General features: G+C 38.3%; 1 protein-coding gene across 1 annotated transcript; it reads right to left on the minus strand.

Moving 5' to 3' along the window:
- Positions 1-5,844: 5,844 nt before the first annotated feature.
- Positions 5,845-11,298, minus strand: MYCL (MYCL proto-oncogene, bHLH transcription factor). The gene is made up of 3 exons (XM_072417596.1): positions 11,213-11,298; positions 10,120-10,595; positions 5,845-7,917 (listed from the first exon to the last, which is right to left on the minus strand). The coding sequence occupies exons 2-3, from the start codon at positions 10,589-10,591 to the stop codon at positions 7,355-7,357; spliced, it is 1,035 nt and encodes a 344-aa protein (XP_072273697.1). The 5' UTR covers positions 10,592-10,595; positions 11,213-11,298; the 3' UTR covers positions 5,845-7,354.
- Between the last annotated feature and the right edge of the window lie 6,145 nt (positions 11,299-17,443).

Genomic DNA, 17,443 nt, shown 5'->3' on the forward strand with positions numbered 1-17,443 from the left:
GTTTCAATGTGGCTACATCTTCCTCATGCCCATGAACCGAACCCACAGTTGAGATGTTACATGTGGCACCTTACCCACCCAAAGTATTTCATTAATACCTGATAACAAAGATGAAACCCTGGTATATTAGGAATCAGCTCTGCGTTTGGAGTACATAAGCAGCTGACAAGGAGCTGTCCAGGAACGCTTGTTCTTATTGCCATTAAGAGGATAATTAAAGACACTAAATCTCACCGGGGGTGGGGACACAGAAAAAAAAAAGTTTGCCTTTACTTACACTTTAATCTTCTTTGGGGCATGAAGTGGGTATGCTTTACCAACATTCATTGTGCTAAAATATTTCCCTCTATCTCCAAACAAAACATTGTGAGGTATACTTATATACAGTTTTAAATGTTTTAAATGGAAATTAAGTATTTTTAATGTTTACGTTATACACATGAAATTGATGTATTATGAACCTTGTATTGTAATGGGAAATAACACATGTCTTATAGCTTAGTGAACTGAGCATTTACTTACCCTATACAGAGAACAAGTTCAGTCAATGGGGTCCTTTCTCTCTAGGGTTCAGAGAGTAGGTAGAAACAGCAGATTCTTTGCACCTTGCCAACCATTCAACAGCCTCAAATACTGTGCTAGTTCTTAATGAACCAACATTTCAACACTTGGGTGGTACTCATCTGCCCCCATTAATCCCCTCTGTGAGACACCATAATTACAAAAAATGATACGGCACTCTACAAATCCTATATTATTAATTCAACCACATCCAGATTCATAAAAAATTGAAAAAACTTGAAGATCCTTATCTTAAATTATTCCAGAAATGCCTATATTGCACTAATTCAACTAAATACTAAATGTTCCAAATTCATTTATAAAATGTGATGCCGGGTTTGGAATGAAGCTAATGGCATCCCACGGAGTGTAAATACCAGCATTAAGAATGTGCGTAATAAAAGCCCCCCCAAGCATTATTGAACATTCACCCTTCCAGGACGGGAGCCCTCAGCTGTAAATGGACAAAGGAAAATTTAGGGAGGCTTAGGTTATGAAGTACATTTAGGTGTTAATACATTTTAGCGTTGGTATAATTCCCATATACTTCCATAAAGTTTTAGCATGTATATGAAAGTTTGAAATTGAGCAAATAGTATGGATTTTATTATATCTATATTATGAATGAATTACATTATCATTTACAGAAAGATGGAGTCCTCAGCCTATGTACTAGATGTGCATTTAAAAATCAACATGAGACCAAATGAATGCATTAAACGGAACACATTTCTTTATTTTGATCCTGGGACACGGTTACATGTGTAAGATTGTTATTCTTTTCCTTCTCCACTACAGTAACAGACTGGAGGTAAGCACTGAGTATTTCCAGACAGATGGAGGCTGTACCCATGGTAACAATGGTGAATAGCCCTGTATCAGCACTGGGTCCCATAGCAACAAGATGATAGGACTACCAGGATTCTACAGAAAAAGAGAACCACTAGCTATCCAATAGCAACCAGGACGAGAAGCTATGACATTCATCAGCAACAGCTACCATAGAAACAAGAGGAAAATTCAGAATTTATACAGTTAATGGTTTGATAGGTTTGTCTGTGGAATTACATTGGGTGTGTAAGCAGATCTGTGTCTTGGCCGGGTGCTGAAGCCAGACAGTAAAGAACAAAGACAAAGGAGACAGCGATGCAGCACACACAGGAGCGTGCATATCAGACACAATGATCCTTTTTATTGCTTTCACAGATATCATGCCAGAAACATTCTTCTATGTTTTTCAGATATGGATTGTACGCCTAAAAGCAAATCTTAAACCACAGCAATTTGACATAAATAGCATAATAAATTCCTATATACAAAATAGCTACTGGTGGTCTCTGATAGCTCTGAACCAACATATGGTACAACAATGGTTAATTACCATTTCAATCAACCATTCTTGATGTTCTTATTACTAAAGACTTGTGTGCATTATCTATCTATCTATCTATCTATCTATCTATCTATCTATCTATCATTTTTTAACCTAATTTGAACTCTATACTTATTTTTTATTAAACATGATAATGGTATTTCTTTCATAATAAATGTCCGAATATTTTTTAAAATTTATATTATTACAATGGCACAATAATTGTAAGCTAATAAACAAATATTAACGAAGTCTAATAACAGTTTAAGTTAAATGCAGTAAATCCCATTTGAGGCTTGCATGTACAAAGAGGTGCAGAATGCACAGTAAACAAATAAATGGTTTAGTTTTAAGCTACACAGGCGATTTGATGTCACATGGTAGAGAAACTTAAATCCATCCAATCAACACCTAAATGTTAAAACAACAAACCCTGTATGGTGCAATCAATAAAAACACAGGCTTAGCATGGTGACTGTTTCGGCTTATCACTGGGGAGTTTTTTGGATTGACTATTTTGAACTCCTAAAGATGAAATACACAATATCACATGCTCTTATAGTCTTTTAGAAAGCAGATCAAGCATATTATTTCATATGACCCACCCTGGTAACCATAGCTAGTCCTAGTAGCAAGCACTGCATGGTCCTAAATACATCTAGGGATACATACTTACCCAGTGAATGATTAAAGTTACACTCCTATTCAACTGCTTAGATTTATGTGTATTAATAAACATCAGCCTAAATATGATTCTAATGTTAAAGTAAAAAAGGTTCCACAAGGTATTTTGATACATACTTTATAAAAATCATTATTTATTTGCTTGCACATGATTGGATAGCTTATGTCATCTGAGCTTCACCTCATTCACCAAATTTATACCTAGCAGAGTAAAAATTCACTGTCCAGTAAACAGCCTTTATTAAACCAGCTCAATATAGTTTACACACAGTAAAAAATATTCAAGGATAAGATGATTTAAAAAAAAACATTTAATAAAGGTTTAATGAAAGTGTGAAGATTACAATATGCACTTGCATTTAAGGACAAGTCAAGCAAAAAGTGATAAAAAATAACTTCTCTGTTTTGCTCTTTTGGTCTATTAAATAATAGATTTTTTTATTCATTAGAAAATCATTTTCTTTGTGATTCATGTTTAAGGTCGTCGCCTGGTTATTGGGCCACCTACGGTAATAGGATGCAAAGAACACTCAAAAAAATAATAAAAGAAAGTATAGCAAGTGACCTCAAGCTGGTAAACCCACAAGCTCTTACGCAGGGTGGGTAAAGGGCTCTGCAAACAACAGGTCTTGTTGAAGCAGTAGACACCAGAGCTTGTTAACTACCAGACGAGTGATATTCGTATATATATATATATATATATATATATTATTAAACCAGAGCCACCAGGATCCCCTGATTTCTAGTCGGTGTAGTAGCATCAACCAACAGGTAAGAATAAATCAGATCTAGTTCTACCGGTCTGCCTTTGCAATAAAACTGTCCACCTTTTAAAGACATCAGGGGTTGCCCATTACTGGCAGATTTGTTGAAAGATTTCCAGGGCTCAGTCTCTATGATCTATTGGACTTACTTAGTCAATTTCTACTCTTGGAATGTGTACTGTAGACACAGCCAACACAGACTCTCTGTCTAAGGATGGGGGCACTTTTAAGGCTGCCACTGCATCCACACCCTCCCTGATATATACCTGCCACAGCAAAAAATTGTCAAAATGTGTGGTAGGAAAAAGGAGGTGTTTTCTTGATGGGCATTATTAGCAATGACACCAACTGGTTCTCCTGGAATAAAGTTTATATGGATGCTTTGTTATCTCCTACCATTCAATACATCTCTAAGAGAAAACTTGTTTCTGGTCATAGAAACTGGTGTTTCTTACTCATCTGTGGCCGAGAAAAAGATTGTCTGACATAAAATCTCCCAAAATGAAGACTAGAGAGTCAAGGAATGAGAATGATCCTGAATACCTAAAGCTATTGTGAAGCGATTGGAGAACCAAAGAATAGGATACTAACAGAATTCTGGACCCTCTATAGCAGAATACCCCTTTTGAAACATGATGCCCCTGGAAACCACCACACCTGAGTGTGACAGTTTAGTAGTTTAGAGTAGTAACCAACAATAAAGGTGTACTTACTGCCCCTACCCCTAATGTGTCAATGGGGCTGGCCCATATAGTCTATGCTACTGAAATACTCTTCTCTATAACCTTGTGGAAAGTTGTCCTTTCTAACCAGTGGTCTCACAATATGCCCTAATAAACCAAAATGCCCTACAGTACCATGGCAGGGGAAGAACTTACTCAGCGGTCCCCCTAGCACAGGGCTGCCTTTGCTATAGCCACCCCCATGTGGCCCATCAGGGACCACAGCTTTATGACACACATCCTTGTAATCTGAAACAGAGTTGTGTCCCCCAAAAAACAAAAAAACAATACAATACCAATACAAGATAATACCTATTGGTCCAGCATGAAATCTTCAGAGCTGGTAACTTCCTTTCTGCTGTCCATCAGTAACATTGCTCCCAGACTGTACTGTCCCAGAATGTACTGGAGAAGAGAATGAGGGTGTGTTCTATTATCCACTCCAAGGCTGACAATGTTGGAATGTTATATCTACAGATATATTACAGTGACTGAATGCTGTCACTCTAGAGAAAAAAAAGGAAACTATTGTAAAGCAATAAAATACAGGAATTACATTCAAGAATTGGAAAACTGGAATATAGTACAATAAATATATTACAGATTTGCTGTACACAAATGTTTGCACGCCAGTTCAAACTAAAGCTAGAAGAGAATATAAAAATTAGGTGCCTGATGCACCCCTCTTTCCAGTCACTGCATTGCCTATACTGAACAGTGTGTCTCTGAAGGATACATGAGCAATATTTCAGCTGAGCATGGGGTTCTAGAGCTACATTGTGCAAACCTAAGCATCAGATACACTCAGGAATGTCAGATGCAGGAGCATCTTGTTCTGCAACTTAGAACTAGGCAGCAATGCTATAACCCCTTTTTTATGCTGTATTTATTCTGCCAAGTAGTGTCCAATAATTTGTAAGATTGACCAACATTCTTACTAACACACATTGTCCATGTTCTCATGGACCATTTAAACACAGGTTTATAAAGGGGTGGGTAGAGAACGAATACACACCTTTATCCAATGCAGTAGATTGGATTCTTTTGATTAGAATCACTTGGTTTAGGCTAACCCTGGATAACCCAGTTATGTAGTGGTAACCTTTACCAACATTGCAGCCTGCAGACAGCCTTTTCTGAGAAGTGAATGCTGTGGCACATATGCCAACAGTTTCTAGAGCCAAAAAATTTAATCGTAGGCAAGAAGTTTTTTTTATTTATGAAAGAGTTGGGTATAGAATGGAAGAGTAGGAAATGGACTTCTGCAAAAGCATACAACACAGATATAGGCAGAGCCTCCTAGAAACACAGGGTGAACAATCATGCCGGCAGCTTTAGGGTAATGTGTTAAAATGACCAATAAAACATGCATGTGTGAATGGCCACAATTAGCATAAAATGCATCTTCTGTCCTGCTAGGACAAATTTATGGGAGCACCATTCCAGTAGAGATTTGCAGAGAACTTTGTTACATTTTTCAGCATAAGGACACCAAGAAGTCCATCCTATGCAAGCTTTTAAAGAAAAAAACCCTACACATTTCCACACTCTTATTACAAAGCAGGCACAGTGAGCTCTTGAAAAGCGTTCCAAAAAAAGAAAAATATATATTGTAATAAAAAAAGCTACTTAAGTGTAAATGGCCAACAGCCCGAAACCTTTTATTTGTTCAGACCCTTCATTTATTTTATGCAGCCTAAACCAATGAAACCCCAACAATGCTACAAAATAAAGCAGCCCATTTGCAGGTTGAACTTTACTTTATTAGTGTGTGGTTTGTATATTTTACACCACAAAAGAACATTATGAGCACTGTCCGCTTTAGATACTACAGCAGCATCCATGTTCTTTTAAAAGATAAGAGGTGTCATTATACCCATCATATGCAAATCCATGCATCTTTGCTACATGTTGTGCTTCAATACAGATATTCATCTGCCAAGAGAAAGGTGCTATACAAAAAACACATACCATCAACAGGTCAAATATGGGACATTCACGATTGAGTCAAGGCATTAAAAACTGATCAATCAAGAATGTCCAAGCACATTTAGTCAATATGAATCTGTGGATCCATGGTTTGTCATTGCACAGGATGGGCAGTTTCCAAGAGACAACATTACATAACAGAGGTCATTGATTTTTAAATTGCCAGCACATCAGGATTTTCTTTTAATAAATCTGAAATTTTGCTCAAAAAGGTATACAAAAATACAGTATAAATTTTCCATTCAATACAAAATCCAGCAAGCAGCAGGTACAAAGAAAAATACAAAACAATCACAAAAAACAGACAAACCAGTGTAAAGTGACAAGAGTGAGGTATACAGTGGTTCACACCAGACAGTCCAAATGCTCCCTCCAGGATAATGTGGCAGTCTTCTGATCTACAAGTAGTCAAATAGCTTTATATGAGCAGATGTATAGTAGCATTTTATCACTAACAGCAAAAGGGATTATTACCAGGAAGGTACTTACAAATAATCCCTTTTGTTAACGTGACATTTAAACTGTTTTACAAGAGGAAAATAAAGGCCCCATACAAGATCTGGCAATGCCAAGTGCATAAAGTGCATTACAGAAATATTTAGGTAAAGGATTATGCATACATAAATTGGTGCCCACCTCTAGCTTCTCTATAGTTTAGCTCTAGAAATTCAAAGTTTGACTTTCTTGCTGTCCAGCCATTGCAGGTGAAAAATTAGAATATGTGCTTGGATTGGTAAACACAGGCAGTTATTCTGCTGTGAGGGTAAAAGCCATTACTAGAAGGGATTTTATGGTCCTTTTCCTTAGTGAAGAATCTTACTAGTTCCTATCTAGAACAGCAATCACAGTGAATCTCCCCAAACGGACACTGCAATGTAAACCTGCAATATGAATTCTGTGTCCAAAACTAAGAAATGACAGCTAGAGATGGGCTTTTACATTACAGAACCTCAATTTACATACATCTAAGGTGTAACCTCACATTCAGTGAGGTCTCATCCTAATAAGAATTACAGTTGTATGCAAAGTCTTTGTGTGGGGGATAGAAAACAGTGTACTTTTGCGAACTAGAGGGAACAAATAAATCATTTGTAAAACCTGAGGACCCAGGAAAATTCACCTGAAATAGGACAAGCCCTTTCTCCTGTTGTGCTCTATGGAGCACACCAACTCTGGGGTTAAAGTCTCACTTCTGTGCAATCCCAATACATAACGCCTCAAATGTGCAAATGTGCCAGGCCGACAATTGACAAGTGTCCCAATCAGCGACCTTTCAGTTGGGAGAGTCTTTTCAAAAGTTGTTGGTGACGCGATCGAAGCCTCAGTTTTTCTGCCACAAGCCGTTTGTCCTCACAGATCAGGCCTTGCAAATATTCTGTTGCTTTGCTCAGCACTACTACTTTAGGGGTTTTGGAAGAATGAGCAAGTCCGGGCACTTCCTCTCTTAATGCCAAGAATCGAGAACGCAAATCATTTCTCCTTTTACGTTCCATGTAGTTGTGATTCTTTCTTTTAACAATATCCTCACTGTCTGATCCACCAGATGGTGGAGGGGAGTTCGATTCAGATGGACTGCAGGGTTGTATTGAGGAACAACTTATTTCTCCAGGCTCTTCTTCAGTGGGAGATGGACAATGTTCGGGAGAGGTAGGGCTGGGCTCAGGAGGAAGACGTGCAGCGTAGTTATGTTGCTGTTGGTGAATAGATATATGGAAGAGCTTGGTGGTAGGATCCAGAGGGTCAGCTCGAATTGTGATGGTTACTGGTTGACTGCCACGATAAGACTTTCTCTTTTCCACAGACACCACATCAATCTCGTCATCCTCTGAAAACAGAATTAGGAATTTTATAAAATCAGACCCAAAACAAACAAGACAACACATGAATTTGGTATGTTTTTCCAAATTTTGTTGAGTGTCCTAAATTGATTTATAGGTTTTCCTTTCAGAGTGATTTGTGTAAATAACTGCACATCAAAGACAGTCTAACATGTCCAAGTAGATGAAAACCAGAGAACTATTAGACAAATGTTCAATTCTACATTGACTCGCTAAAACCTGCATCAAACAATAGAGATTTCTCAGTTTACTGGTTGAGGATTAAAGGAAATCTGTGTTTGAAAAAGCCAGTCAGCATATTGTGTTTTAAGGAATAGGAGTAATTACACTGTATATAAATACTGGGTGTAATAAGACTTGCCTACATTTCCCTTTCATGGTTTAGACCATTGTGTGTAATTAATATATGGTAGACTGGATTGTTACAGTTTACAAGATAGAACAAGAAACCACAACCAATGTGTATGAGCATGTATGAATGATAAAATGTCTTTGAATTACACTGCACATGTGCTGGGCGAGTAGTGTTGCCAAACAAAGGGCTGTACTGCACAGCAATGAACAAGGGGAGTGTTAGAAGTCTGGCAGCATGTGCAGGAGGCTGCATGAATGGGTGAGGTGTAGGGGGGATGGGTGTCTCCAGTTCCAATACAAAAGACACTACAAAGGATTGCATTATGTAAATAGGCTCGGCTTCCCATTAATAAATCCTAGTCACATGTCTAAGGACTCCAATTGGTTTAGTACTCTCAGTTCAAATGCTGGGTGCATGCTCATTGGCTGGAGATAGTGTCTGACCCCTGCCGACTGCAAGCTGTTGCTTTTTGTCTGGCCATGTGGCTCCCTCATTCAGCTGAAAGCATATTGTGTAACTGTTGAGTGGAGGGGGCACAGCTACAATGCCCATCCATTGAACCATACCCAGATCTGCTACAATAAAACCTCTATTGTAATTAGCCACCCAACCTCCAATATAACAAAACATTTGCCACTTTCCAAGCAAAGACATCAAAACTTTTCCCTAAACTCAGAAACGTTACAAAGTTGGCATATAAATACAACTGTTCTAAGGAAAAATTGTAAACTTCAATTGGTATGCAAGCTATTACAATGACAAAACATGTAATACTAAACGTAATCTATGCAGGTAATCCAGCTCCAGATAGGCAACTTTGCTTGTTTACCATTATAACAAAGTGGTATCAGGATAAATTGCAACATAAATACAGCTAAACCAATAGAGTTTCAATGTAAACCATGAATATACATATGGCAGCCTGCTTCACACTTCATCCTAAAATCTTATTGAAAAGATTAAGATTTTATCCATACACTTGAGTGTTCCCCCCAGCCCTTTTCACTCGGGTGTACCAACCAGCATGTTTCAGTAATTACCCAGCTGTTTACTGAAGAGTTGGGTCACAATTGAGGCCACCCGCCTCAAAAAAAAAAATCTGAGTTGAACACTGACTGCAGTTAATTTTTTTTGCTTCACTATGTCAAATAGAAAATTCCCATTGAACAAGGAAATGACAGCACCAATTTAACAATTTCCTAGCAGATTCATTACAGCAGGGGGGGGTCATTAGAGCAGCTTTGAACATAGCAATTCTTTTCAAGCCCATGTGCTCCAGAGACCAAATCACAGCATATTATGAAATGCCAGGTAATGAAGCTGCTTTACCCGTTTTGCACCTGCTATCAGTACTAGGTGTGTACAAAATGCAGGCAGCAGCTTGTTAGAAGGAAGTAGCATTTTGATATTACAACTCCACCCCTAATATGAACACTGCAGGTGTATATAAACAAAATGCTTCCATGGGAGATTTATAGTCAGATGTGCCAGAAGGTAATATCCACCCTCTACAAAACGTACATGTATCCAAGCTATTAAATTAGCAGGGACACAATCCATTGGATGCAAAAATCTTTTCATCTCAATATTTGCAGATCCACAAACAGGCAATTTTATTGCTTGTCTGAACTCTCAAACTGGGACCCATGTAAGATTTAATGAGTTCAAAGCATATTGTCAAACTTTAAAGCTTGGGAAGCCAAAGAGGCATGTTATGGGTAACAGCTTGGCAAATACTACAGTATGTAGTACAAAGTATCCCATGGAGGTGTGTATTAGGCAGCACAATACAATCACCATCCACTGAAGGTAGGTTATCATTGGTTTCTCTTACCAGAGTCACTGGTATCATCAGATCCTGATGAATTGGGAATCTTTTCAGGGTGAGCGGGTGGTACAATAACGCCCGGTGGTGCTTGTTCCACAGGGCCACTCCCAGTTTCTGGCATTTCAGCATCCGAAACAGTTTTTGGAGTACTTGCTGGCTTTGAAGGACTACTTGTAATGCGTTCATTGATGACTTTTTCCAGGTGTTCACGAGATGAGAATCCACTCCACATACAATCTCTCAAAAGAACAACAGAGCTGATCCCAGGGAGCTTCATGGGGGACTCCCATCCCAAATCCATGATCTCTGATCCCCAGTTAGTACCACTGGCTCCCAGGCATCCAGCATTCGATGGAGAGCAACCAGGTACAAGCTCAAACTTCTTCCAGATATCTTCGCTGGGTGCGATATAACGATAAAAGTCCTCTTTAAGATCCTCATCATAGAAATAGTGTGTGTTGTAACAGCCAAGATCCATTGTCCTACAAAACAAAACAAAGACCGGTTATTTACTTGGACACAGGCAAGGGTCAGGAAACACACAGCATTTATTTGATTTGGTTGGAGCAAAACAAGGAGATAGCAGGCAAACTTTTCTTTGACAAAGCAAAGAGGCAAATATTGACAGGTCATTTAATTAAGTGGCAGGATTAAACACTGGCAGTATTGCTGTGCTAATAAAGCCAACAAATGCCTTTTAGGAATCTCAGAACAATGCAAGAAGGAGGTAGCAGACAAACATATGCATGGGACATGCATTGGCACCCCCAACCAAATCCTAAACAATGCAACATGTGCAAGTGCAGCAGTGCTGGGATGTCCCAGACAGGTTCTCTTGATAAACAATAACAGAGGTAAGCACAGAGGACTCAATAGGCTGAGCATTGTTTTTATACTTCCAGACAGAAAACAAATCATGTGCTGGGCTGCAGGAGCTACATTTAAAGTCCTGAGCAGAACTACACAAGGACAATGCTTACACCAGAAAGCGCCTATTGGAACACAAGGCTGACCTGTAAATGCCTAACCTGCTGAAAACAAAAGTCCAATTTCTCCTGGGGGTCCACATGCCACCCCGGGTCCCAGCCCGCACACTTACCCCCGGTGTCCCCACACGGTCTCTCGGACACGCTGAGTCTGACCGGGCTCATTGTTCCCTCACATCATTATATGGGCTTGGTTGGCCCCTCCCCCGCTGGGCGTGGCTTGGGGAAGCCGGCTGCACTGGGAGGTGGCTGTATAGAGCCGCCTGGCACATTGTTTAGTCAGACTGTTATTGTGTTCACTGACAGGAAGCTCAGAGACAAAGCTCTGCTGACTGCCAATGTTTCTAAAACACTGCCATGCCAGGGGAAGGGCACGACTGCTTTTATCCCATGGCCAGGGCACTGTAATATTCACTTTATAGTTGTCTGTGGCAACTGGCACAGTAAAAACATTATTATCATATGGAAACATGGGTTCACGTCATAGCATGGCAGACTGCATGAGCATGCAGTCCTCAAGTATCTATTGTATGTCAAAATGATAAATAAAAGATGCCCAATTCCAGCTTTGCATGCCATGACTGAATGTTGGCACTGCCAGGTCCATGGTGCTCATAGGAGCAGGCAGCATCAGAATCCATAGCTTGGTATAGAAGGTGACAACTTCTTTATAACCTTTATATAAACATAGAATTAGGGTTGTCTTCAGTTATGTGTGGTCAGTAAATTCAAGGGGATAATTGAGGGGAGTTTCTTGTGGAAAAACATGGCCTGCCATTACTAACTTATTCAGAACTGATTTTCTGTCTCACAAGGTTGGGAAAATGCAGCAAGTGGCATTGAAGTAAGCGCAGAACCTTTGTTATAGAATATTGACCTACAAACATCAACATGACAGCCAGACCTATTAACTTTGACAAGGGAATCTGCAGTGGTAGCACCAACATCTTAGCTTATTAATAGGGACTTCCATTGTCTCATTCACTATCAGTATCTGATGGGCCTTACTGCAATCCATAATTGCATTGCTGGTAGCATGCACCTTTTAAGACAATGGCAGCTTCCAGCAGACAGCAATTTAACTTAATAAAGAATTCCCTTTATTACAGAAGCAGCAGCTGTGGGAGTGTTAAGCACAGGGTACCTATAGGAGTAACAGCTGCCGCATAAGACTTGTGCCAGGTTCACTTTAAAATATGACAAAGTATGATATCATTGAAAACTATAAGAAAACCCTATCATCTATCTTAATCATCATGTCTGACACTTGTAGAACTATGAGAGTGTCCATGTATAGATTCAAAATTAATAGCTCTGGGTTCCCGACTCTATGTATTTAAACATCGGATAATTGTCATAATTTTCCATTAAGTTCAAAAAAATATGTTCTTCACAGGTATATACTTGTGTTTCCCATGCATACAGTATAGATTTACTCAATGGACTATATAGTATATTTAGTCACCTGGTACATCTTCTCTTTCATTGTTCTGTAAACTCTTTGTTAGGGTTTCATTATCTGCAGCCACTATCACACACAGATAGCCATAGATGGAACTGTTTCATTATGGTATATGTAATCCATACTAATGCATTGTGAGTGGCAGATTATTATATGGGGTGAATGTTTTATTAAGGTGTCTGGGAATACCAGATTTATTGGCTAGATGTTACAAAGCTGTCCTTGGATGAATAGGAGAGATTCCTGTGCTGGATCAGGACAGCTGGTTAATCCCATCCCCCTACTCTCCCAGATGATCCCCATTGCATTCATCCTACTATACAACAAAGAGGTAATGTCCCTTTTCACATAAAATCTTGGACTGACCCTTGGGGTGTTTAGAGGGGGAGGGAAGAAGGTACTTTTCACTTACATTGGAACATTTGCATAGATTGTTACTAACTGTTTGAAAGGTGCAGCCCACTGCTGACTTTAACTCCTGACCACAGTCAAATACCAATAAATGCATCAATTTAAACCACAAAGAAGAAAATCAATTCTACTGCAAAGAAAACATAGTATTAGTATATCAGACTTTTATATTTTAAATTGTGATAGTTTTGGGGATAGTATTTAGTAAATTGGGTCCAGTTGCATTATCAATATATCTTAAAATAGTAAAATATAAACCATTGCTTCAGTAAAAAAATGTATTCATATAGGCAAAACCAGAACTGGTGTTTTTGTTTTCTATTAAACTATTTGCATTTGACTTCTTTACCTTTTGTTTGCAGATAAACTGGACAGAATCATCTGAAAGACTTCTTCATTTACATAAGAAGTGAATTCACATCTACAGTCAATTGTAAATTATAGGGTGTGTTTCATTTGCATTATTTTAATGTTATTTTCATCCTCACATCCTCATGTATTTTGTCTTTCTATTTACAAAGCTAACCTTGGGCCGTAGAATAATTTGTCCAGACTATTGCACAGCAGTGGTAAGTGAAACCCAGACTGTATTTTGGTTTATAATCCAAAGTAGCAGAAAAGGTGAAAAACAAATTCTAATTATTTGGATACTCACATATTATTGAAATCACATTTGCACCTATATATGTTCTAACATTCTGTAAACACATGTTTTTACTGCAAATTCTGCAACCATCTATGTGTGGTACGTTTATTTTATATAGCATGCCTATGTACCTCATGCTTTGTGCAGCATTCCCACATTATAATGCTTAAACGGCAAAGCATGGTGGGATTCCTTTCACAGCAAGCTTGTTAGTAACGTGTTTAACAGGCTAAATCAGATGAGAACTCATCTGATCTCACATTTTGCAGTTTGCTGGTGTGTACTAGGACAGCGGTCGCCAACCAGTGGGCTGTGAAAAAAGTTGTGTGAATCAAGCATAGTGCATTGTGATGATACACACTTACTTCACCACATGTTAACGCACATTACATGCATTGCTTTTCTTTAAGTCACATTAATGCACCAGTGCAATGAAGCTCCAATGCAGATTCTCTGCATCCTTCCAACAGTAAATAATTTCCAGTATATCATGATTAACTGCATCAGAAAAAATGATGGACACCCTCTTTATGTCTATTCTTGTCTTTTGGCAGGCCATTCAACATGACTTAACATGCGTTTGTTCGTGAAACTCATAGAAATGCTAAAGTGTTAATCGGTCCTAAAAGGAAAGAACAGTTGTAAGATTTTGCAGAGATGGGGTTCCCTAAAGCTGTATACAGTCAAACACATCTATTTTTATTTTATAGTTGTATAATGGATAAAACAAAGATACACAGATGAAACCATTACTTTGCATATAATGGCTTTTGCCCTCTGGCTACAGTGGACCATTGTTTTTTTAGATGAGCTACAGTGTAACACAATCAACAACATTTCTTGCAAGCTGGAAGATAGATTCATCTAATGTTACCTTATTCCATTTTGTGTGAAAGTTTAGTCCCTAACCCATACGCTGTTACTGCATTTGATTACTATTTGCATACAGTCAGTATTATAGTTGTTTTTGTAATGATATACAAGTAGGTTATTCAGATTATGAAACAGTACAGCTTCTGTTCCCCTTATCTGTAAGCTACATTACCCTAGACCACAGCTTATGTTAGCTATGTGGAAATCTGGCCCTCATACCACAAGGCTCTCCTAAAGTCCAAATATACTTAGGGATAATATAAAGCAGCCTTTGCTAAATTTATTTTAAATTGCCTGGATGAAAAATTGATCTTTCAGCTTTAGTAGTTACAGTGACATGTCATAAACAAACATTCAGTTCTGCTGCATTTAGCTGAACACCTGAGCCGCATACATATTCTCCATCAGTGATTCAGAAAGTAATACAGGCAAATATTAAGAACCCCAAGCAAGGAAGTTGTTTTCTAGAACCAGGTCAGATATGGCAGTTTACATAACCTTTTAGTTTAGGTTCACTTTAAACTAACCATACAAGTGGCCACTTAGCATTTCACCCACTTTTATTCACTCACAAAGCAAAATCAGCTAAATGAAGAAAACATAGTTTTAATCAACTGCAGTCAGATTTACAAAAACTTTGTCCTATTTAAACTTGATTGAAAAAATCTGATCACATTTGGTAGTTTTCTTGGTTCCAGTTTTTTTTTCTTTCAATAAACTGTTTGAAGATGCTTAAGCCAAAATGCATCTTGGGTAGATTGCTTGGTTTAAAGGCAACTGCTTTCTGTTTTATGTTTGATTCCTAGTTTTTTGAGGCAGCTACAGAATTACTTCTTTGTATTACGAGGAAAAAAATTGAAACATTAAATGCTCTGTGCATTTGAAGCTAGGAACAGAATCACCATCTTCAGTAGCTACTTGTATTATCCCATACAATATCTGATAGCCATGGCCCACCAGTGACTTGTAGCTTTATAGATAGATTGGCTGTAGCCAACTTCAACAGCAACTGGCTAGCTACAAATCCCGGAATTAAAAAAAAGCAGCGATTTGTAGCTGCTACTAACTGGATGCTCAGCCATGTAGCAGGAGTTTTTCCATTGCCTGTAGAACCTCCCAGTCCATGTCCCTGTCATTGTGACAGGAATAATGTTATCTACTGTTATTTTACCCACCAGGCTGGGAAATTGTGTGAAGAAGCTGATACCAGTAAACTATAACTGTCAGCTTCCCATAGAGTGGTCATTCCTGCCATTCTTCCCTTTCATGACAAAAATAGATGCAGGAGATTCTACTGTCATATCACCAATATATAGATACATTATTCAGTACTAAAATTTAGCTGAACCCTGGGTCTTAGATGTAGAGAATGCATTACTTTACTGTTTGTAACATTTTTTTCTTAATTTAGTCCAAGGCTTAATAACATTGCTTAGATCTTTACTCACTCACTGGTCAAGTGCTCAGTGGATTTCTGGTATTTTGCTAATTTTTGATAATTTCCACTAGATCAAAACTTCAATCTGATTAATAAATAAATGTAGAATGTAAATCAAACATTGATCAAGCAATTTTTTTTTTTGTGGATTAGTAAACTAGTTTATCTTTATATTTTAATCAGATAAAATGGTAAAAAAATATCATAGTTCAGATCAATTATAGAACAAGTGGATGATACATAAAATACTTGTATGTAGAAGTAACAGAAATTGTAAAAATATTAGAAAATAATATTGAGAGAAAGTCGTATGGTGTAGCCACCTAGAAGACATGCATTACTTTAGGTGCAGCAGCATTCACTTTCTCCCTACAATCACATCTGTCCATCCAACCCTGTGTCAGCACAACTAGACATCAGTGACTTAGCAGAGCTGATTCTAGTTGTAGAGGCTGAGCTGCATGTTCTGTTGCAACATGTTTCTCACAGGCTCCATAGACAACAAATGACAATTGGGAATTGTGCACACCCTAATTTACATACTTTTTCTGGTTATAATATATTAAGAATAAACCTGATATATAAAGACAAGTATGTGGTAATATGGTAGAATCTTGTGCCTGCACAGACAGAATAGATTCTACAAGTAAAAGTGCAAATATTTCAATCAGTGGCAAAAGTTCAAGCAAATCTAAGTGGCTGTTTTTTTTTTTTTTTTTGTTTTGTTTTTTTTAGAGAAGTGACAACCCTTAGAGGCAGGGAGTGAACTGGGAATGACAAAAGGCAGGGCTGATGAGGGGGTGGATAATGTAGCATGGGCAATTTATTCAACTAAAGTTTGCCTACAGTTTAACCACAGGATAGGATGCATTTGTAACTCACAGGACAAGGAAGTATGCATAAAAAGAATCACTGGAAAGAAGCAGCCCCTTCATGGTCTTATATAAGAGGGAATAAAGCAATGATAGCTGCGCTTTTTTAAAACCCTTTAGTATTGTGTAGCAGCTTATGGTTAAAAAAATGTACTTCAAACACTTAGCAAGATATTTTGAACAGTGAAATAAAAGTGATTAACATGCGGAAAAAAAAACAAGTTACCTGTGGATAAGTCTTAGGCTAAGGACACAAGTGCAATAATTGGAAAGGTTCTTTCACGATCCTTTCCAATGACAAATGACTGCGCGATGTATGAACGAGTGCTGTACATACAGCACCGTCCTGCTTTATACAGAGGAAAGGAGGAGAACGACGGATCGGCACCCCACTGCGCTCTCTCCGCTTCACTTCCATTACGATCGTTAGTCGTCCATCGACCGTGCATCCACCAGGATAGTCATTCCGATGATGGACAACGAGCACTGTACACACGCAAGATTCTCGTACGATATCAGCTCTGAGAGGATTGTTTGACGGAACCATTGCACATATGTACGTAGCCTTAATATCACTGGTTTATTCACAGTCCCATACATAGGTGTAGGATTCAGTTTTGTAAAAACTTTTGAAAAAAAAGA

Source organism: Pyxicephalus adspersus, chromosome 1 (assembly GCF_032062135.1).
Source record: "Pyxicephalus adspersus chromosome 1, UCB_Pads_2.0, whole genome shotgun sequence".
Lineage (NCBI taxonomy): Eukaryota > Metazoa > Chordata > Amphibia > Anura > Pyxicephalidae > Pyxicephalus > Pyxicephalus adspersus.

What these genes read in the sequence shown, in the direction of transcription:
- MYCL (XM_072417596.1), bottom strand. Translation starts at nt 10,591, where the DNA reads ATGGATCTTGGCTGTTACAACACACACTATTTCTATGATGAGGATCTT. An exon ending in TGATGATACCAGTGACTCTG is followed by an intron (nt 7,918 to 10,119) that starts GTAAGAGAAACC and finishes TTCTGTTTTCAG; the next exon opens with AGGATGACGAGATTGATGTG.